Source organism: Megascapheus bottae, chromosome 4 (assembly GCF_031878675.1).
Source record: "Megascapheus bottae isolate mThoBot1 chromosome 4, mThoBot2.hap1, whole genome shotgun sequence".
NCBI lineage: Eukaryota > Metazoa > Chordata > Mammalia > Rodentia > Geomyidae > Megascapheus > Megascapheus bottae.
Window position 1 is genome coordinate 11909553 of NC_143512.1, and position 23141 is coordinate 11932693.

General features: G+C 44.5%; 1 protein-coding gene across 21 annotated transcripts in view; it reads right to left on the minus strand.

Moving 5' to 3' along the window:
* LOC150063974 (protocadherin gamma-C4) overlaps window positions 1-23141 on the minus strand; it is a 186176-nt gene that overhangs the window by 22061 nt on the left and 140974 nt on the right. Inside the window, exon 1 of one of the 21 annotated variants that reach the window (XM_090331339.1) lies at window positions 7489-10085. The exons of 19 other annotated variants lie outside the window; for them this stretch is intronic. In XM_090331339.1, the coding sequence (XP_090187465.1) occupies window positions 7489-9918 (2430 nt within the window). In that variant the 5' untranslated portion in view covers window positions 9919-10085. Of the gene's footprint in view, window positions 1-537; window positions 3043-7488; window positions 10086-23141 lie in introns of those variants that run through there. One more of the 21 variants, XM_090331338.1, reaches the window with a different exon arrangement.

The following is a 23141-nucleotide window of genomic DNA, read 5'->3' on the forward strand; positions in this document are numbered from 1 at the left end:
GCTCTCTGCTATGCTCCAAATACAGCTTCTTTCACTGTGGGACAGGGAATATAAGATAGCATGGAACAAAGATTTTGGTCTTCCCTCAATCTCTCTGGGAAATGGTAACACAGAGTTAAGGTTCTCCAGAACCTAACTCCCTCATTCAGAAAAAAAGAGCAAAAGCAGCCCGGGGTGTTGGCGATTGCCCCATGCACTCGAGCGCTACAGCCTTCTATGCTCCATACTGCATCAGCATGCTTTCACAACAGCCTGGCTTTTGGATCAACAATTGCTTTCATGCCTCACTGTTAGATACAGGCATAACCCACCCCCCAACCACCACCACCACCAATGCTAGAACACTTCTGGTTAAGTCACAAAACACATGTAAAGCACAGCAGCTACCACATAATTATTCAAATAGAAACTACTCACAAAAATGGTGGCATCACCATGTGGTCTCACAGGGAGGCCAGTAGTCTCTGGGATGTAGCCCAGCCATATGCCTGGTTCAGAACAACCCTCAAACACTGACTGAGCCCACCAGGGTCTCACCTCTAGCCCATAGAGAAGATCAGAGGGTGGACAGCTTGGGCGAACAGGTTCCCCTGCCATAGGCGCACTGGGTGACTTCACCATCATGAAGCTGTCACTCCGAGTGGGTGCAGAAGCCAAGGGTGTACAGCCATGAGAGTGGCCTCCCACATCCACAAACTTGATAGGATCATCTGACCCTAGCTGGATTCGGAGAATCCCATTGGAAGGAGGAAGTCCCTCCCTCCTCCGAGATCTGGTGAGACAGGCACAGGTGCCAGCAGGAAAGCATGTTACTCCACAGGCAGCCCCACGCAGACACTTAGAGAGTAGCACCACAAATGAGCCAAAGGAGACAAAGCAAATCGCCACTAGGGACACAGCTAAGTAGAGGGTCAGGCGGGACTCTCCTTCCCTTGGAGCTGAGGATTCTCGAAGATCTGGGACAATTGGATGAGTGTCTTCCTCTAAGGACACTAGGAGAGTAACGGAGGTAGACAGTGGTGGGCTACCACTGTCTTTCACCACAATGACCAGTTTTTGTGGTGGGAGATCAGCTGGGATAGGAACAGCTGTCCGCACCTCCCCAGCATATCGAGACACTGCAAACAGGCTGGGATCTGGGGCCTCCAGAAGCTGATAGGAGACCCACGCATTGTAACCTGAATCCAAGTCCACAGCGGTCACCTTTGTGACTAGGTGGCCAGCACCAACTGATGGGGGCAGTGCTTGGGGACATAAGGAGCCAGGCCTGGCCCTGGGGCGGAGCACAGCTGGGGCATTGTCATTGAGGTCCAGCACAAACAGCCTAACTGTCACAGTGCTGCTGAGAGGTGGATTGCCTCTGTCCCGGGCCTGAACTTCAAACTGCAGCGTCTGTGTTTGCTCATAGTCAAATGATCGAGTTGCATGAACAGCTCCTGTCTGGGGGTTCAGAGAGATGAAAGAAGAAGCTGACACATCTCGATTTCTGGGCTCTAGGAGAGAATAGGAAATGAGCGCATTCAGGCCAGAGTCTGGGTCAGAGGCTGCAAGAGAGCAAAGCAGGTCCCCCGGTCGGTTGTTCTCTGGAACAAACACCTCGTGTGACCTCTGGAAGAAAGAGGGTGGGTTATCATTCACATCAGAAATGTTGAGGAAAATAGTCCTATGGGTACTCAGAGGAGGGTTCCCAGCATCCGAGGCGGTGACCATGATGTCATAACTGGATTTAGCCTCTCGGTCCAGGGGCCCAGCCGTTACGAGGGAGAACTGGTTCCTGAAGGCAGACTTGAGGGCAAAGGGCAAGTGATCGGGAATCCGCAGGCTCACATCTCCATTTGACCCCGAGTCAGGATCCTGCACACTGATGAGTGCCACCACAGTGCCAGGTTCTGCGCTCTCCGGGAGAGTCCCAAGCTCTGAGGTGACGGTGATGTGGGGGGCGTTGTCGTTTACATCCAGGAGGTCCACCCTTAGGCTGCAATGTTGCTCCATGGCTGGAGAGCCCCCGTCCCGCGCCCTCACATCAAATTCGTAATAATTCTCACTCTCAAAGTCCAGGGGGCCCTGCAGGGTCAGCTTTCCAGTAGTGGGGTGCAGGCTGAAAAGGTTCCTCACACGATCAGGGGTGTGACCACTGAAAGAAAAGGTGACGTTACCACTGGGACCCAGGTCTGGGTCCGAGGCGTTGAGCTGGATGAGGACGGTGCCCGCGGGCGCGCTCTCTAACACGCTGATCCTGTAGCTGGACTGCTGGAAGGCTGGGGCGTTGTCGTTCACGTCCAGAACCGACACCCGGAGCTCCGCGGTGCCAGATCTCGGGGGGTTCCCTCCATCCACAGCGGTCAGCACCAGGCGGTAGTCGGACTGCTTCTCCCGATCCAAAGGCTTCTCCAGGAGCAGCTCCGGGACCAGGCTGCCGTCGCTGCGCTTCTTGACATCCAGTGCAAAATGCTCATTGGAGCTTAGTCTATAGCTGCTAATGGAATTGCTTCCCACATCTGCATCCTGAGCCTTTTCCAAGGGGAAACGCTGTCCTGGAGGAGCTGCCTCCCCGATTTCCAAGTCCAACTGCTGCCGCGGAAATCGGGGGGCGTGATCGTTCACATCCACGATCTCCACCTCGGCTCGGTACATCTCCAAAGGCCCTTCGGTTACAAACTCCAGGGGCACGATGCAGCTGGCACTGAGCCCACACAGTGCCTCTCGATCGATTGGATTCTTGATCAGCAGGGCTCCGCTGTCCAAATCCACACGAAAGTGTCTTTGGTTCACCTCTCCGGCGACCTGCAGCCTGCGAGCTGACAGACTCTCTGTATCCAGCAGGAAATCTTGGGCGACATTCCCTACAAAAGTCCCTTCCTGTGACTCCTCTGGGACCGGGTAGCGGATCTGCCCACAAACGTAACCCAGGTGGCAAAAGAGGAACAAAAGGGTAGCCTCGAGCCAGATCTCTACCCAGCTTCTCACCTTGCGGAGCATTGCTGCCATCCGCCAGGTCTCTACTTGGTCCGGAGGAGCCGAAGAAGCCGACCCGCCCCAAACAGCCACGGCAGCTGGAGACACCTATCTCGCTTTGCCCGCGCCAGCTCTGGCGCGGCTCAGCCGGCACCGCAAGGGTTACGCGCCGTTTTTTGCTGGTGGCGGGGTAGATTTGTCTGCCTTTCACCATCCGATTGGCAGACAGCAGCTCCTGGGCTCAACCAATAGGCTGAGCAGAGAACGTCCCAATAGCAGTAGGGTTAATGCGTCGCAGCATTGGAAGAAAAAAAAAAAAAACACCAAAAATACAATAAAAGAAGATAAACCCAAACCGATCTTTTCCACCTTCCCGATCAACTGCCATTTCTTTCCACGGATTATTACCTCTGTGAGAAGAGGCAAACAATATATATGTATATAATATATATAATTTTTTTTTAACCCACCACCTCACCCCGCCCCTTTCAGTGGGGGAAAACAGCCACTGCCTGAGCCATAGCAACCTGCAGCCAGGAGCGTGAGTGGCCATTCCAGGCTGGTCACTTCGTGCAAGCCCATGTTGTCATCAACACATATTCTAAACGAGTAGCTTCTGTCTCCGACTGATTGTATTCGAGCCACAGCTAATCAGAAGCATAACCATATACCCCCAACTCTGCCCCTCCGCAGATTATTTCTTCTCAGAAAAGGCTCACACATTAATGTAGCCAATTAAATTTATGCAGCACATGTTTTGATTGTAACAGGAGGCACAGCCGGAAACCAAACATCTCTTATTCAGGCATTTGCTAGGGAAACATTAAATTACCGTTCATTGATTTCAAGGGCAGCATGGAAGCAGGGTGATGGGAGCCAGGAGAGGGAGACGTTTCAAAAAACTGTGAATGTGTGGCTGGGAGGTGCTGAGAGCTAGATCTCTTTACCTGGCCAAATGCTAATGTTCAGACTGCACAGCTTTCTTGAAAGCCTAGGATCAACTACCCAAGGCATCGTGTCAACAAATCCTCTTTATTTGACACTAAGGTATTCTAGATGTGTTGTTAATTGCCAACAGAGACCATTTCAAAAGAATCTGCTTTCCACTTAGCCCCAGGGGACCTTTTGTAACTGGAAACCAGATCTCACCCCACCCCCACTCTTCTCTAGACCTCCCAGCAGCCTAGATACTACCTTACACTGGAGCAGAAACCCAGCACATTTTACCCTGCAAAAATGTGAAAGCTGTAATCTGAATATCAGACACATTAGAGCACGGTGAAAGAGAAAAAAAATCCAAGCTGATCAGAGCATGAGATGTGTTAATTTATACAAATTCAAACCTAGGCTACCACTAATTGCCAAAACCAAGAGCAAAAACTGGTGTTTTTATTTATCCTCCTGCAAGCTCTCGGTCTCAGCCCCCAAACCTTTGCTCTTCAGGAATAGCCTTTTGTCTGTGGTGAAGCCAGCAATCAATATTACAGTTTCAAGGAAGCATTCTGAGTTCTTACACAAAATAAAACACCACCCCCACAAACAACAACAACAACAACAAACACCAGTACATCCCCTCTCCCCTGACAGAGGTGTAAATCAGCCTGACTTAACAAAATACTCGCGGCAGACTTCACTATATCTCAGTGAATGGTATCATTACTTACTTGGCTGCCTTAACTAGAATTGGTGGAGGGGCAGATGTGCACTCAAGGATGGTCTCTTCCCATTCCTTGCTTCCTATATCATGGCGGTCAACATGTCCTAATGATTTTATTGTAGTCATTTTCCTCCATCTGCATTGACACTTCTGGTTCAAGCATGTCTCAGTCTTAAATATTCCATCAGCCACCTGACAGTTCTCTGTTTTCACCCCTAACTGTTTCCAGCCCATTTCACTTTTGGCCGCCCGAATAATCTCTAGAACAAACAAGAATAACCCTGCCTACTTGCTTCACTTCATTAGAGGTGAAGATCTGCAAAGATCACACTTTAAGCTTTAGCAGTAATGAGATACCTTTATCTTTCTGTCTAGTATTTCCTGCAAAAGCCCCTCCCTCACCCCCGTTCCATAAGCTACTACTCATGAGGTATTAAGCTCAAGCATCACAGCTCCTCTATGAAGTCCTGGCTGCCCCAAGCTGATCTAGGTGTTTCCTTCCTTTTGCTTCTTAGAGAATACAGACCCTCATTATTTTATTCTTTTGCACAAGTCTCCTATATATTATCCTGTGAACTATAAGAGTGGAACAGTGTCTTTTCACCTTTTACAATGTCTAGCATACAGGGATATTGATGAAATATGAATGTTGATATCATTTATCACTTCAACATATGCTTACTAAATATTTGCAAAGTAGGTGTTTACTTTCTGATGAGAAACTTGGAATTCAAGGAGTTTAAGACTTGTCAAAAGTTAAACAACTAGCACGTGCACTATTTACTTCTACTTGCAAATTCATACAACAAACACAGTCTGCTTTACTAGAATTGAAGCATTATATAGTTTTCATCCTAGATGTCCTTTACTTGATTTTTCTTGTGGTACAGTGATTAACCCATACCTAGATTTTTTTGTGGGTGTGCCAGTCCTTGGACTCAGAGCTTAAGCACTGTTCTTGGGCATTCCTCAAGGCTAGCACTCTACCGCTTGAGCCACAGCACCACTTTGGGCTTTTTCTGTGTATGTGGCACCGAGGAGCCAAACCCAGGGCTTCATGCATGCTAGGCAAGCACTCTATCACTAGGCCACGCTCCCAGCCCCCATACCTAGATTTTTAATAAAGCTTTATTAAGATTTAATTGATGTACCATACAGTTCCACCTAACTCTATGATTACATGGTTTTTAGTAGTATATTCACCTATAATGAACTGATACAATCACCAGTTAGAGAGGTTTTTTTATTATGATGAAGTTATAGAATATTTTTCTCACACCCCAACAACCCAATTACCCAATTTGAGATTTTTAAATAACAGTTGCCCAAGTGCCATCTTATGTCTTTCTTGATATAATGCCCTAAAGGTAGCTATTCTCTGTCATACTTTAAAATTGGGAAAATTATAATACAGTGTTTTTAAGTTGGGCCTCGTCTAATAAAGCTGGCCCCTACTTTTGTAAACACCAGAATGACCTTTGCTTCAGAAATATGCTAAAGGACAATTCTTTCCATTTGACTTTCATCCTTCCTTAGCTTTTTCCCATGAGCCTCTACTTTGTTACCTTAGGCTGTCTTCATAGCCAATGTGTGTTTAAGATATTGGACAAAGAACTAATAAGCAATAATAGTAATAATAAATAGTCATGATATGCCAGACACTGTCTAAATACCTTGCATATAATAGGTAATTCAGTAGTTCTGTAAAATTCATGATATTCTCATTTGCCTATGGGAAAGTGTCTCACAAAGGAGATAGAGAAAAGTGCTCAATTACCAAATCAAACATTCTGTGGCAATAACTCAGCAACAAAATAACAAAGTTTTTTTTTTTTTGCCACAATTGAGAGTATGAATAGATTTCTCTCCAAAGCACAGGCCTTGTCAAAGTATTCTGAATGAATGACACTTTACTTTCTAAGGAAATGAATGTATCTACTTTTACATTATGTCTGGATAACACTAGATATCCATTTATACATTCTTTTGGGCTGTCCAGATTAATTAATTTATTTTTGTGCTGTCCTGGAGCTTGAACTCAGGGCCTTAGCACTGTCCCTGAACTTTTTTGCTCAAGGCCAGTGCTCTACACACAGCTCCACATATGACTTTTTTGGGTAGTTACTGAAGAATAGCACAAACTTCCCTGGCAGGTGGCTTTGAACTACAGTCCTCAGAGCTCAGCTTTCTAAGTTTCTAGAATTATAGGCATGAGCCTGGCTAGATTTATTTAATTTTTTTAAACTTTTATACTTAAAGGTAGTTACACTGGGTTTAGGAATTGTAGTTAAGATTTTTCTGCATCTGTTTCTGTATTTTCTAAATATTCTACAAGTCATCTATTACTGTTATAAAAATGTTCAGTAACAAGCTCATTATTTCTCATAGTGTGTTAAAAATAAATATGAAGAATATTCAGAATTTTATTTGACTCCCAAGAAATTATTTGAGAATGAGGCAGAAGACTTGTGTAGGCAGAGGAAAGTTATTCCTTTAAAAATAGCATTCATTTTTGATAAAGAAGCAGTAAACTGGAAGTAGTTTTTAATATTCCTAGTAGTTGCCATGAGTTAGATGTCTCTCATTTCCAAAGCAAAGGACAGAAAGATCAACTCTGCCGATCTGTTTACCTTGGCGAATTGGCTACTTGTGATGTAAGTGCTGAAGGTGTGAGTTGAGTCCACAGGTTAACAAAGTTACTTCACCCTGAAACAGGACCTTCAAATCCAGCAGGCCACCCTACTTTCAAAGGCACTCAGTTTGATCTAGGTAATACCAGGTGAAAGCCTCGATGAGGCAGCAACATTAAAGAGCTCATAACCTTACAGGACCCAACAAGCATTAAACCATGTCAGCGATCACTTGCTAACTCTTACCTGTCCAGGAGGGGAGCTCTCCTCGCCCAAAACCTGCCTATAGAACACGGGATCACAGCTCCTAAGCGTGTTCTGGCGGCTGGCCAGTGGGCTGGCCGCAGCAGGTTTCTTCAGCAGGGAGAGGCTGCGGCGGGAGTCCGTGGTGAGATACACCTGCTGGTAAAGGTGCGGCGACACCAGGCCTCCCCGCACGGCGTCCGCGTGGAAGGAGGGCCCCGGGGTTCGGTACAGGGAGCTCACCGGGGTTCGGTAGAGGTCCCTAGCCTGCTTCCACTTGTAAACTTTGAATATGATCACCCCCAACACTGTGACCGTGAACCCCACGGAGACCAGGATGAGAGCAAGAAGTAGATAAAAGGTGAGGTTTTTATTCTGCTCTCGGGGGGCAGAGCCAGAAGGGAACTCGGCCAGGGCTTCAGGCGATTCCTCCGTGACTGACACCGTTAGGGTAGCGGTGGTGGACAGCGGTGGCTTTCCATTGTCTGAGATCAAGACGGTGAGAATCTGCCTAGGGGCATCTGTGTCCTGCACTGGGCGCACAGTGCTGATCTGACCCGTGTGGAGCCCCACGGCGAAAAGGCTCTGGTTGGGGGCTCCCAAGAGACTGTAGGAGAGCCAGGAGTTGTGCCCCGCGTCCGCGTCCCAGCCCACCACCCTCGAGACCACGTGGCCCGCAGCTGTGGCCCGAGGCAGAATCTCCACGGAGCTCTGGCCAGGCCGGGGGTGGAGGACCTGGGGCGCGTTGTCATTGCGGTCGGTCACGTACACGTTGACGCTGATGTTGGTGGTTAGCGCGGGGGTGCCCCCGTCGCTGATGTGAGCGGTTAATTCGAACTCCCGCCGGTCTTCGTAGTCCAGGGGCATGAGGGTTGACAAGATGCCGCTGTCCCGACTGATGGTGAAATAGCGGCCCACCAGGCCGGTTTCCGCTCCAGGTTCTAAAAGGAAGAAGGAGAGGCGGGCGTTGTGGGGGGCGTCGGGGTCCCAGACGCTCAGGTTTAGGATGGGAACTCCAGGGGGGTTATTTTCCTCCACGTAGACGTCGTAGGAAGACTGGGAGGACTGGGGAGGGTTGTCGTTGATGTCAGACACTTGGACGAGCACTGTGGTGCCGGCCGAGAGCGAGGGGGACCCCGCGTCTCGGGCCGTGATGCTGAGGTTATACTCTGGCACCGTCTCCCGATCAAGCACCGCGCTGGTTTTCAGAGTGAAGTAATTCTTGAGGGAAGAAGTGAGGCTGAAAGGGAGGCCTGCTGGAACCTCGCAGGTCACCAGTCCGTTCTCTCCCGTGTCCAGGTCGGTGACGCTGAGCAGAGCGATGACAGTCCCCGGAGGGGCATCCTCGGGGACCGGGCTGTACACGGAGGTGACCGTGATCTCGGGGGCGTTGTCGTTCACGTCCACGACCTCGACCAACACTTTGCAATGCGCTCCCTCGGGACTGGAGCCTTTGTCTTTGGCCTGGACGTAGATCTCGTGGAGTTTTGTGTCCTCAAAGTCCAGCCTGCCCTTGATTGTCAGCACACCGGTCACCAGGTCTAAGGCGAAGAGTTCCCGCACGCCAGCCCGGTTGTGGCTGCCGAAGGAGTAAACGATTTCCCCGTTGAGGCCTTCATCCAGATCCGTCGCGTGGACCTGCGCGACGCGGGTTCCGGGGACCGCATCCTCCCGGACGCGCGCCCGGTACAGGGACTGGTTGAAGGCGGGCGCGTTGTCATTCGCGTCCAGCACTGTGATGTGAATCGGGAGGATGGCGGAGCGAGCGGGGCTTCCTCCGTCCAACGCCGTCAGCACCAAGTGGAGACTCGCTTCTCGTTCCCGGTCCAGGGCGCGCTCCAGGACCAGCTCTGCGTACTTGGTGCTGTCCTCCCGCGTCTGTACCCGGAGCGCAAAGTACTCGTTGTGGCTCAGCTCGTACGTTTGTAAAGAGTTGCTTCCCACATCGGGATCGTGCGCGCTCTCGAGCGGAAAGCGCGTCCCCGGCGCCATGGCCTCGCTAATCTCCAATTTCATTTCCCCGGTGGGGAAGGAGGGATTGTTGTCGTTGATGTCCTGAATCACCACTTCCGCGCTGAACAGCTCCAGCGGGTTCTCCACCACCAACTCCAGAGTGACCGTACAGGAGGGCAGGGTCCCACACAGCTTCTCCCGGTCCAGACGGTCGATCACGAACATCTCGCCCGTCTCCCAGTTCACCTCAAAGAATCGCTGGCTCGCCCCGGACACCACCCGGAGCCTGCGGGTCGACAGGCTGTCCAGATCCAAACCGAGGTCCGCGACCACGTTCCCCACGGCGAAGCCTTTCTCCCGCTCCTCCAGAATCTCATAGTGAATGACGACGGAAGCCTTGTTCAAGGCAGCCAGCAGAAGCAAAACTCCCACCGCTCTCCGGGTGCTGACCAGTCCGCTCCTGCAGGCCGCTGGGACCATCTCACTTCCAAGGCGGTTCCTCTCGGCGCGGGGCCCCGAGCGTCCCGGCGGCTTCTCGGAGAAACTTTCAGCGGGTTAGCGCTGGGGCGCTGGGCGCCGGGGCGGACATGGCTTTCTGAGGGCCGCTGATTTGCTCGCCGGCTGTTCAGTCTCTGCCTCATCCCGGGGCGCCGAAAGGGGACGGGCCCGGGCCAGATCTCCAGCGTCTTCATTGGCCGACAGCGGCACACAGAGTCCCAGCCAATAACTGCACGAAGAATGCGCCAGCGCCGGGCTCTTTGAGCAGGACGCGCGCTAGCGCAGGGAACTTCACTTTCCCCGGGCGGCGGTCCCGAGTTTCCGGCCCTAGCGCCTGGCCGTGATTCGTGGAGGGGGAAGCCTGCCTCCGCGGGAAAGCCAGCCGCGGGGCGGGGGAGCTGGGCCTCCCCCCCACCCCCCCGCCAAACCCGACCCCACTCCACACGGCTGTAAAGAATCGCTTTCTCTGATCCACACACAACCGAAACGACACCACCGTGTCCGGAAGCGAACAAATCTGGTTTGTTGGATGGACACACAAGCAACCCGACCCTACTTGTAAGGAGGAATGCGTATTTTTGTGGGGATGTTAATAACTTCAGCTGTATAGGTCGAGAGGTAGAGCTCGCTTGGCAATGAGAGGCTCTGGGTTCTGTCTTCAGAGCCCTCCTTCTCAAACCAGTGTTTATCTGTCTCCAGATGAGACTAGAAATGTCCTGTCCTTTCCTCAGTAGAGCAAATCAATAGAGCCACGGTCTAGGTCAAAGTTTAAAATGAAATTCACATTGCATTTCTTTTAAAACAGGATGTTATTGTTTAGATTCATTGTAGTAAGAATCAGGAAGCAACAGGACATATCCCTGTACCATCTTTCCCAAGGAGCGCAACTGTCTCCCTTTACTTGACTAATATTTTTTTAATAATTGGAGAAGTTACTTTACTAATAAAGAATAACCTTTCCAGGGAAGGAGGAGGGGGGAAGAAGGAGGGAGGGAGGGAAAGAGGAGAGAGAGAGAGAGAGAGAGAGAGAGAGAGAGAGAGAGAGAGAGAGAGAGAGAGAGAGAGAGAGAGAGAGTGCAAGCCAGCCCCCAGGCCTGCATACCACCCATGACCTTTGTTAAATGATTGAGACAGAATAATAATGCCATTATTCATTACATTAAAAACCCTGGTTTTCTGTATTTGGGACTGTAATCACCAAGCAAAACAGCAATGTTTGGAATAATAAAGAGTTAGCGTTAAAATAATCCAGAGATAAGCAGCATGTCAAGGACAAAAAACTAACCTTTGAGGCTTGCCAGATTTCTATTGTATTAAATAGATAAGGTGGGAAAATGTTTCTAGTACAGAGTGTCAATCAATACTGCAAACCATCCTATTAGATACTAAATGTAAAGTTTTAGAGGCTCATACTCCTCCTGTGTACTTGTCCTGAGTATTATATAGTTGCAGATAGTCCTTTCTGAATGCAAACTCAGCCACCTGATGTGTGTGTGTGTGTGTGTGTGTGTGTGTATGATACATACACACATACATATGTATGCATGTGTACATATCACATATGGACACACATGACATATTTCATGTATATATAGGATATTTCCTGATGAAACTGAAAAGTATTATGACCTGTTCCCTCCATGTCCTTAATTTTAATTCACCTCTTAAATCCCCAGTTTTAATTGTCAACTCAAGTTGGCAATTGGCCAGACTACCAAGAAGCTTTAGAAGATAGACTATATTATAGACTACAGCTCAATCATTTGCTACTCAAAGAATAAGGACCAAGCCATAGGTACACCTTGCAGAAACTTGTTAGAATGAAAAAATGATCTACTATAGACATATTGAGTCTGAATTTTCATTTTAACAAAGCATCTGAATCATTTGAAAGTACACTAAAATTTGAAAAAAAAAAAGACAAGCATTAGGCCAGGTGTGGTGACTCACACCTGTAATCCTAACTACTCAAGAGGCTGAGATCTGAGGATCGAGGTTCAAAGCCAGCCCAAGCACCTAAGACTCTTATCTTCAATTAACCACTAGAAAACCAGGAGTGGCACTGTGGCTCAAGAGGTAGGGAGGTAGCCTTGAGCTGAAGAGCTCAGGGACAGCGCCCAAGCCTACCTAGAGTTCAAGCCCCATGACTAACCAAAACAACAACAACAACAAACAAGCATTAATCAGTGGGTTATTTGCAAATAATAATGACTTTACATTAAAAATATTATTTGTGCTGGGCACGGTGGCTCACACCAGTAATCCTAGCTACTCAGGAGGTTAAGATCTAAGGATTAAGGTTCAAAGCCAGCCCTGGCATAAAATGGACCTGAGACTCTTATCTCCAATTAACTTCTAGATAATGGGAAGTGGGGCTTGGCTCAAGGGTAGGGCAGTAGATTGAGCTGAAGAGCTCAGGGACAATGACCAGGCCCAGGAGGAGGGTGGTAGCCTTGGAGCTGAAGAGCTCAAGGACAGTGCTCAGGCCTGGCTCAAGCCCTATGACCCATCCAAATATGTGTGTGTGTGTGTGTGTGTGTGTGTGTGTGTGTGTGTGTGTGTGTGTGTGTAATTTGCTACCACTTAGTTCACAATTTAATCTTTGAAAGCAGACTAGTGCTTTAATCTTTGAAAGCAGACTAGAGTGCTTCCCTAGTGCTAGAGAAGTATTCTACCACTGTGCATGCTAGGCAAGAGCTTTCCCACTGAACTATACTCTCAGCCCCTACAAACCACTTTTTAAATTTTTAAGTAGTTTTCCTATTAGTAACATAGGTTTTTCTAAAACCTGTTCATAAACCAGAAGAAACTTCTTGGATTGATTCTCCACAGTGGCTAGGATGAATGTCCTAAAATTTTAATTGGCTCGTATAATTTTCTAGCTATTTCTGCTCTTGAAATAAAATAGCAAACCCTCTGCATAGTATTCAAGAATTCCTACCTTCTCTTTCTCCCACTATACTGCATTACATTGCTCTCAGTGTGGTCACCAGTCAACCTCCACCTTCAGCCAGCCTGCTCCTCTCCCAAGAAAACATTTTGCTCCTTGTTCTTTTGCTTTACTAATTCTACAAATCTTTCATGTCTCAATTCAAACCAGGCTTTTTGTTTGTTGTTCTGCCATCTCAGAGGAGTATTCTATTTGTTTAAAGATTTTATTAAGTTTTAAATGGTATCCTATATGTCTCTCCCACCCAAAAGAAAAATATAAAGAAACAATGTCTTCAGAAAGCTAGAACTATGCCACTTTAAGGACAATGTGTACTGCCCCTCCATTTAGCACAGTAGGTATTTAATATTGTGTGTGTGTGTGTGTGTGTGTGTGTGTGTGTGTGTGTGTGTGTGTGTTCATGGATGCTGGGGATTGAACCCACTGTCTCATGCAGGTTAAGCATACTCTACCATCAAGGTACATCTCAAATGTCTTTTTTGTTCATTATTTTTACAATCACTCCACCATGAGCCACATTCCCAGCACCTCAATATTTACTAATACAGAAATACATTGAAACAGAAGTATTTTTATTAACATATAGTAGCTGTAAAAAAGGGGTTACATTCTAACATTCCCATATGCATATATTGTGCTGTGATTTTATTTGCTACCTAATGTTTTATTGTTTTTAATTCCCTTTCCTCCATCACTCCTTTCTCTCCCCCCCTCTCCTCCCCTTTTTCTTTCTTTGTGTGTCAGTTCTGGGGTTTGAACTCAAGGTTTGGGTGCTTTCTCTGAGCTGCATTTTAGGCGCAAGTGTGTGCGCGCGCATGCGTGTGTTTGTGTGTGTGTGTGTGTGTGTGTGTGTGTGTGTGTGTCTAATTGGAGATAAAAGTCTCAGACTTTCCTGCCTAGAGTGCCTACGAGCTGTGATCCTCAGATCTCAGCCTCTTGTGTAGCTAGAATTATAGACATGAGCCACTAGCACCCAACACCCTCCCTCCACAATTTAAATTCATTTCATTATGCAATTTTCATACATGAATATATTTTGATCATATTTATCCCTCTATTATCCTTCTCTCTCTCTCTCTCTTTTTTTTTGCCAGTCCTGGGCTTAAACTCAGGGCCTGAGCACTGTCCTTGGATTTTTTCTCAAGGCTAGAACTCTACCACTTGAGCCTCAGCACCACTTCTGGCTTTTTCTAAGTATGTGGTACCAAGGAATTGAACTCCGGTCTTTGTGCATGCTAGGCAAGCACTCTACCACTAGGCCAAACTCCCGTCCCTATCCTGCTCTTTTAATGTAGCAATATTTATGCTAAAGTCATAATAACCAATCAATAACATCTATTTATAGTTACTATTTCCCCTAGGAATAAGCATATTTGGAAGACATTCATTTACATTTTTTGTTTGGCTGTGCTGAGGATTAAACCCAAGACCTCATACAAGTGTTGTTTGTTATGTTTTGTTTTGCTAGTGTTGGGGACTGAACTCAGGGCCTGAGCACTGTCCTTGGGCTTTCCTCAAGGTTAGTGCTCTACCACTTGAGCGACAGAACCAGTTCTGGCTTTTCTATATATGTGGAATCGAATCTGGTTCTTCCTGCATGCTAGGCAAGCACTGTAGCACTAGCCCAAACTCCTGGCCTTGGCAAGTACTTTTTTTAGTGAGCTACACCCTAGCTCACTAGCCCACAGATTCTGCCACTCACTCTCTTTTTTTTTTTTTTTTTTTTTTTTGGTGCTGGTCCTAAGGCTTCAACTCAGGGTCTTGGGTACTGTCCTTGAGTTTGTTTGCTCAAGGCTAGTACTTGAGCGATTCTTCCACTTCTGGCTTTTTAGTGGTTAATTGGAGATAAAAGTCTCACATTCCTGCCCCCCAGATGGCTTTGAACTGTGATTCTTAGATTTCAGCCTTCTGAATAGCTAGAATTATAGGTGTTAGCCACTGGTGCCTGGCTTATTCATTTTGTTAAGCTATCAGCAGGCTTAATGAACTTAACCTTAAGAATTTGAAGAGAGAATATTGCTTGTTAAAGATAAAAGTAAGGTGTGACAACTTGATATGTCCCTGTCTAGAGGAAATCGAAGTCCAGGGCTGGGAATATGGCTTAGTGTTAGAGTGCTTGCCTAGCATGCATGAAGCCCTGCCTTTGATTCCTTAATGCCACATAAACAGAAAAAGTTGGAATTGGCACTGTGGCTTAAAGGGTAGAGTGCTGGGCTAGAGCAAAAGAAACTCAGGAACAGTGCCCATGCCCTGAGTTCAAGCCCCAGGACTGGCCAAAAAAAAAAAAAAAAAGAAGTCTAGTAAATAGGATCAACACCACTTTTTGTTTCTTTTGATGGCTTTTCTGTTTTTTAACTGTAAGAGCTCCTCTGATAAGATACAGCAAAAAAAAATGTAATTTGAATGTAGAAAGGGCACATATTACAAAGTCAGAGTGAAGCATTAGTGTCAAAACATTCCAGTTCTAATACTGGCTATTATACTTAGTAGCTACTTAACTATGAAACTTTTCTTTTTTTTTTTTTGCCAGTCCTGGGCTTCAGCTCAGGGCCTGAGCACTGTCCTTGGACTTTCTCAAGGTTAGAGCTCTACCACTTGAGCCTCAGCACCACTTCTGTCTTTTTTCTATGTATGTGGTACCGAGGAATTGAACCCGGGTCTTCGTGCATGCTGGGCAAGCACTTTAACCACTAGGCCAAACCCCCGGCCCATGAAACTTTTCTTATCATCTATTTTTAAATTGGTTATGGGGTTGGGGATTGACTCAAGGGCTTTATACATGCTAAGTAAACACAGTAAGTCTGAGCCCCCCACAACTTTCCTTTTTAATTTGTCATTTTTATTTTAAAATAAGATGATGATTAAGAATTTACTATGTTATAAATAAAACCATTATATTGATCATTGATATAACCATGGCCATCTCAGTCACTTTCAAAATAGTTGAACAGTTTTTAACATACCATACACAATTCAAAAGGAATTCAAGGATTTTTGGTAAATTTATACATTCATGTAACAAGCTTCATGATCCAGTTTTAAAATATTACCTTGATCCCAAATTTTCCTCATGCTGTTCTACATAATCACTCCTCCCTCTGCCCTCAGGCAATCATGATTTACTAGGTGGTTTTGTAACCTCTTTCTTCTTCCTCTCCCTTCCTCTCTTTTACTAGGGATTGAATCCAGAACCTGGCAAATAGTATACTGGCAAATGTTTCACCCCTAAGATACACCCCTAGCCCCATGCATTTTTCTCTATGAATTTTTTTTTATCAAAAAGGAGTCATAACCATTACAGTGCATTGAGTACTACAGAGACAGCCCTGGGAAAAATGAGAACGCGAGGAGTGTTTGGTGACACTGACTCTGTGAGAAAAGTAACCAAAACTTAAACCAAGGAAGACATCCTGATCCCCACCCACTAATGTCCCAAAGAAACTAGGCCAGATTAGAGCAGCACTGTTGTAGAAGACAAGCAGTCGAATGAAAACATGGCTGTTAAACCAAAGGACAATACGAAATGGGCTCTTACGGAGATAAGTGGGAAGAAAGCTTGATGCTGAGAAAGGGGGGAAGTTATCAAGGCTGGAAAAATTGAAGGAAAAAAAAAAGGAAGAAGATGATAAAGTTAATCAGTATTTTTTCTTTTTCTTCCAAAACTTTAAACCCACAATGACATAGCTAATGCCTTTTAAAAGAAAAGATTGAAACATAAATGATTTAGTTTTAAACTGTAATGCTTCTTTTTGTATACTTCATTTACTGTTAAATGTATCTGTAGACACAGCCTTATTTTGGTGAGCTTTAAATAACCATTTACCTCGTCTGGTACAATATGGAGTTAAGAAAAGTTCATACGAAATATTTGTGCTAAGTAAACACTACTTTTTGTTGTTGCTGTTCCACGTACTGGGGCTGGGATTCGGGGCCTGGGCACTGACTTTGGACACTTTTTGCCCAATGCTGCACTCTCTACTTGAGCCACAGCACCACTTCTGGCTTTTTCTGTGTATGTGGTACCAAGGAATCAAACCCAGGGCTTCGTGCATGCTAGGTTATCATTCTACCACTAGGCTATGCTCCGGGCCCCTATGTTTCTTTATTTTTTTGTCAGTTGTGGGGCTTGAACTGAGGATATGGGCATTGTCTCTTGGCTAGCACTACTACTTTGAGCCGCAGTCCCACTTCCATTTTTTGAATGGTTAATTGAAGGCTGCCTTCAATTAGCCACAATTCTCATATTTCAGATGCCTGAGTAGGATTACATGTGTGAGTCCCCAGTGCCTGGCCTGCTGCTGCATCTTACATGTCAATGATCTCTTCTTCAATGAACAGGGCATTGCTAAACTCAGAGAAGTCTTTATATATTTTATTTTTCACTTTTAGGCATTCCCATCAATTCTTTCATCTCGGCCATTACCTTCCTATTTTCTTTTAAATCCTTATTTATAATAGCTTATTAAAAGTATTTGTGGTTATAATTTAGTAGTTCAACATATACTAGCATTCATGAGTTTTTAGGTTCAGTCTCTGGCATCAAAAATTAAAATTAAATCTTTGTGTGCAGCCAGACACTAGTGGCTCATGCCGGTAATCCTAGCTTCTCAGGAGGCTGAGATCTGAGGATCAGGAAATCCTGTGCGACTTTTACCTCTGACAAACCAGCACAAAACTGGAAGTAGAACTGTAGCTCAAGTGGTAGAATGCCAACCTTGACAAAAAAAAGCTAAGGGACAGTGCCTAGGTCCTGAGTTCAAGCTACAGTATACATACACACACACACACACACACACACACACACACACACACACACACACACACACATTTCAATTTGCTCCTCATTTTACTGTCTAGTAATGTTTTCATTGGATGACAGACCTTGTAAATGCTAAAACTATATTTAAAACTGTTGTCTTTCCTTAAGAAGTACTGAGATTTGCTTTGGGAAGCAGCTATGTTTTTGTAGACCAAGTGATCACAAGGCCTTAAGTTTTGTAGTTGCTGTGGTTGATTATTTATTATTTATTTATTTAAGCAGTAATAGGGTTTAATAGGGTTAAAACTCCCTATGCTTTTTAGTCTAGTCAGGCATTCTGACTACAGTGTTTATTTTTAAGCTCTATTAGGACAGATCTGTAGTAGATTTACTGTTAGTTTATCCCAACTACTAAATTTAACATTCTTTTTTTTTTTTTTTTTGTCAGTCCTGGGCTTGGGCTCAGATTGTCCCTAGATTTTTCTCAAGGCTAGGGCTCTACCACTTGTGTCACACCACCATTTCTGGCTTTTTGTTACGTATGTGGTACCGAGGAATCGAACCGGGTCTTCCTGCATGCTAGGTAAGCACTCTACCACTAGGCCAAACTCCCAGCCAATTTAACATTCTTTTATCTTCAAATAATTGTACAAAGGATTTTTAACAGTACATATATGTATACAGTGCATCATGATCAGTGCATTTGTTATTTGCCCAGCTTTTGTTCATGCTCAGGTTATTCTTCAAAAAAAGACTCAAGGAGATCCTTAGCTGACTTTTTATTGAGGTAACTCCCTTGTTACCGGCACTTTGATTACAAGTTCTAATTGCCTCAGTCTCTCAAACTACCTCCATTGCTCAAACCAAGATTACATTATTTTTCTGGAATTCTAACTTCCAGTCTCATGGCCTGAAAGTTGCGTCAAGGCAAAACACTAGACATTTATCATTTCCTTCTTTGTGTGACACAATGTCTAGAAATAGTTTCCTAACTATTTTAATATGCTTACTGGTTATACTGGTTTGTTATATATGGTTGAAAGCAAAAATTATATATCTCAGAAATCATTTTTTTGGTGGGTTATGGGGCTTGAACTCAGGGCCTGGGCGCTGTCCCTGAGCTCTTTCACTCAAGGCTAGGGCTCTACAACTTTGAGCTACAGTGTCATTTCTAGGTTTCTCATGGTTCTATCTCAATTTACAGGGATCTTAATTTTTAAGATAGATAGATAGATAGACAGACAGACCACAGTCTGTTCAGCCACCTATAATCTTTCATTGAGGTGGTTTCCAATATTTTCACAATTAAAAATAATACTGTAATGAAAACCTGTTATAAAATCTCTTAATTTACCCATTCCACTATATACATATATACATATATATCTTAAAATATCATATTGTATACCAGACATATACAATTTTTATTTAACAAAAAGTTTTTTTGCCAGTCCTGGGCTTGAGCTCAGGGCCTGAGCACTGTCCTTGGATTTTCTCAAGGCTAGAGCTCTACCACTTGAGCCACAGAGCCACTTCTGGCTTTTTTCTATGTATGTGGTACCGAGGAATCGAACCTGGGTCTTCCTGCATGCTAGGCAAGCACTCTACCACTAGGCCAAACTCCCAGCCCTAACAAAAAGTTTTTAAAGCCATGTACAGTGGTTCACTCCTGTAATACCAACTTCAAGGGAAATAGAGATAGGGAGAATTGAAGCTTAAGATTACTCAGAGCAAAACTTGGTGAGACCAACAAAACAGGTTAGCTCTGATGACAAAAGCTTGTCATCCAGCTGGGCAGAATGTTTGGATTGGAGAACTGGGGTCCAAGGTCAGCACCTAGGAAAAAACAAGCCCTAAATGAAAAATAGTCTAAAGCAAAAGTGCTAGAGTACTTGTTCAAGTGCTAGGGTGTTTGCTGAAGAAGTGCAAGTCCCTGAGGTCAAAATCAAGTAACAACCAGTAGCAACTGGTTTTTCTTCTGTCTTTTTTTTTTAAGGGTAAAAGACTACTTTTTTTTGAGATAACGTGGTCTTACGAAGTTCAGGGTAGCCTCAAACTTGCTATTCCTCCTGCCGCAGACTTTTCAGTGCTGATACCATAAGTGTTCTATAAGTGTTACACTATCACTTATGGTAATAAACAGATTTATTTTTAGGCAAAGAAAAATAGATCATTTGCAACCAGAATGTCTTTACTGCAAGAAATATTTTTAAAAAATTCTTTAATCTAAGGGAAATGACACCAGATGGAAACGTGGATCTATATAAAGAAACTAGTAACAGAAATGGTTAAAATATAGGTTAAATGTTAAAGACTTTTCACTTTTACTTTCTTTAAAATATAATTGGTTACTCAGTGCAAAACCACATCATGAGCTAGGTGCCTGTGGTTCACGCCTATAACCCACTAGCCACTCAGGAGGCTGAGATCTGAAGATCAAAGTTTGAAACCAAATGGGTAGGAAAGTTCATGAGATTCTTATCTCCAATTAACTACCAGAAAGCCAGAAGTGGAGCTGTGGTTCAAAGTGGTAGAGTGAGCACTAGTTTTGAACAAAGAAGCTCAGGGACAGGACCCATGTTCAATCCCCTAGACCAGCACACATTGTGTGCTGGAACTCGGAACTTACATGCAGAAATTAAATGTGTGACAGTGATAGCACAAACAACTTGAGGAAGGAAATGGAAGCACAGTGGTATTTTTTTTTTGTCAGTCATAGGACTTGAACTCTGGATCTGGGAGCTGTCCCTGAGCTCTTCAGCTCAAGGTTACCAACCTACCTGTGGGCCTTGTCCCAGAGCTCTTTAGCTCAAGGCTACCTTCCTACCCCTTGAGTCACAGTGCCACTTCTGGTTTTCTAGTAAACTGGAGATAAGAGTCTCAGGTCTTTTAGTGCCCAGGCTGGTTTTGAACCACAGTCCTCAGATCTCAGCCTCCTGATAGCTAGGATTACAGGCGTGAGCCACTGTGCCTGGCAAACATCATGTTTTTAATAAGGTACTTAAGTTATAATTGCAGTAGTCTAACATCATTCAAAGGAAGGGCTGGAGGCGTGGCTCAATGGTAGTGTATCTGTATAGAAAGTATGAAGCCCTGAGTTCAACATTTTGAGTTCAAATCCCAGTATTGCCTCCCCCAAATACATACTTTTAAATAGGCTTTCTTTTCAAAAATATATTATTTAAAGGTAGATCATAGTAAGTTGAAGATGTACAACCACATACAAAGAACATTCAATCCAGGAGAAGTGTCACATGCTTGTAATCTCAAATTTTGAGAGGTTGAGTAAGGAGGTTCCTGAATTTGAGACCAGCTTCTATATATCACAATATATATATTACACACACACACACACACACACACACACACACACACACACACACCCCTGAACCCACTGGGGATAGAATAATAAACTATACTAAACCTAAAAATAGGCAAGAAAAGATGAAGGCATAAATCACAGGTGGCATAGGAAAAAGAGTAAAGACCAAGTGGGTAGATACAACCATACTCATATTAACATATACTAACCACAAGTGATCTGTACATTGAAATTCAATTCAACTATCTTCAAACAAAATGAAAATGCAAGACCCAACTACAGACTATCTACAGAAAAAATGCTTACAAGTAAAAGATAAATACAGAGAAATCATACAATGACTGACTGTAAAGAAAACTGAGATGGGGGCTGGGAGCATGGCCTACTGGTAGAGTGCTTGCTTAGCATGCACGAAGATCAATTCTTCAGTACCATATACATAGAAAAAGCCAGAAGGGGGGCTGTGGCTCAAGTGGTAGAGCTCTGGACTTGAGAAAGCCCAAGGACAATGCTCAGACCCTGAGTTCAAACCCTGGAGCTGGCAAAAAAAAGAAAAGAAAAGAAAATAGTAGGCCTTAGGACACGGCCTTAGATGCAATAGTGGAGATAAAGGCATTTCAAAATAATAAATAAGTCCATTTGTCAAGTATGAAGATTTAATAATACTGAATGTTTATACAGTAAAAACAAAAATTACCTGTGACAAAAAGGGTTTTGGGGGGCCGGAAGTGTGGCTTAATGGTAGAGTGCCTGCTTAGCATGAATGAAGCCCTGGGTTCCATTCATCTGTACCACATACACAGAAAAAGCCAGAAGTGCAGCCTTGAGAAAGCTCAAGGACAGTGTCCAGGTCCTGAGTTCAAGCTCCAGGAATGGCAATAAATAAGTAAATAAATAAGTAAATAAATAAGGATTTTTACTCAAGGATAAAAGGCGAATCCACCAAGAAGATAAATCTTGTTTCAGGGGAAAGGGGAAGATACTAGCATTAAATTGTATGTACCAAGTACAGAGTTTCAAAATACATGAAGCAAAAACTGACAAAAAAAAAAAAAGAACTAAAAGGGGTTGGGAATATGGCTTAGTGGGTAGAGTGTTTGCCTAGCATGCTCAAAGCCCTGGGTTTGATTCCTTAGTACCACATACACAGAAAAAAACTGGAAACGGTGGTAGAGTGGTAGAGTGTTAGCCTTTTGTAAAAGAAGCTCAAGGACAGTGACCAGGCCCTAAGTTCAAACCCCAGGACTGGCAAAATAAAAGGCGCTAAAAGGTAAAATATAGAAACCTACAGTAAGACACAGAGACTTCAACCATTTGATAATTGCCAGAAATATTACCAGAGATATAAAAGAGGTGAATAACCTCTCTTATAGGACAAGACAACAGAACAATATTCCCTTTAAGCATTCTAGGGTTAGAACAAAGAATTCAACAAATTCAAAAAAATTGGGGCATACAGAATGTGTTCTTTAACTATATTGGAATTGAACTTACCCTTCCCATCAGTGACGAAAAGTGAGAAAATCACCAATTAGATGGAAATACCACTACCCATGTCTAAATAATTCAGGGGTTAAAGAGGAAGTACCAAAATAAAATTCAAAATATATTGTACTGAATGAAAATGATACAAAATTTGTGCAATATAAAGCAATTATGCAAGGAAAGCATATAGCACTAATGAGAGAAAAAAAGTCTTACTGTATGTTTTTCAAAAACAGTGCGATTGTACCTCAACAAAATACAAAAGGAAGACTGTGATTTAAATGTGAAATGTTCCCCACAGGCTCAGGTGCTGAATGCTTGGTCCCCAGCTGGGAGTGCTATTTTGGGAGGTGGTAGAAACTTTGGGAGTTGGGACCTAGTTAGGGGAAGTGGGTCGCGGGGGACATGGCTTTGAAGGCTAAAACTGGACCAGTCCTTTCCTTTTTCTCTGCTTTTCATCCATCACGAGGTGAAGAGCTTCCTCTGCCACAAATTCCACCACCATGATTTTCTGCTCAAGTATATAAAAACAAGCAACCACGGACTGAACCTTCTTTTTTGTTTTTCACCTTGATGTAATTTTATTCTCTCTCTCTTTTTAATTGTATTTTATCATTGGGGGGATGTATAGAGGGGTTATAGTTACATTCATCAGGTAGTGGGTATACTACTTCTTGAACATTAATATC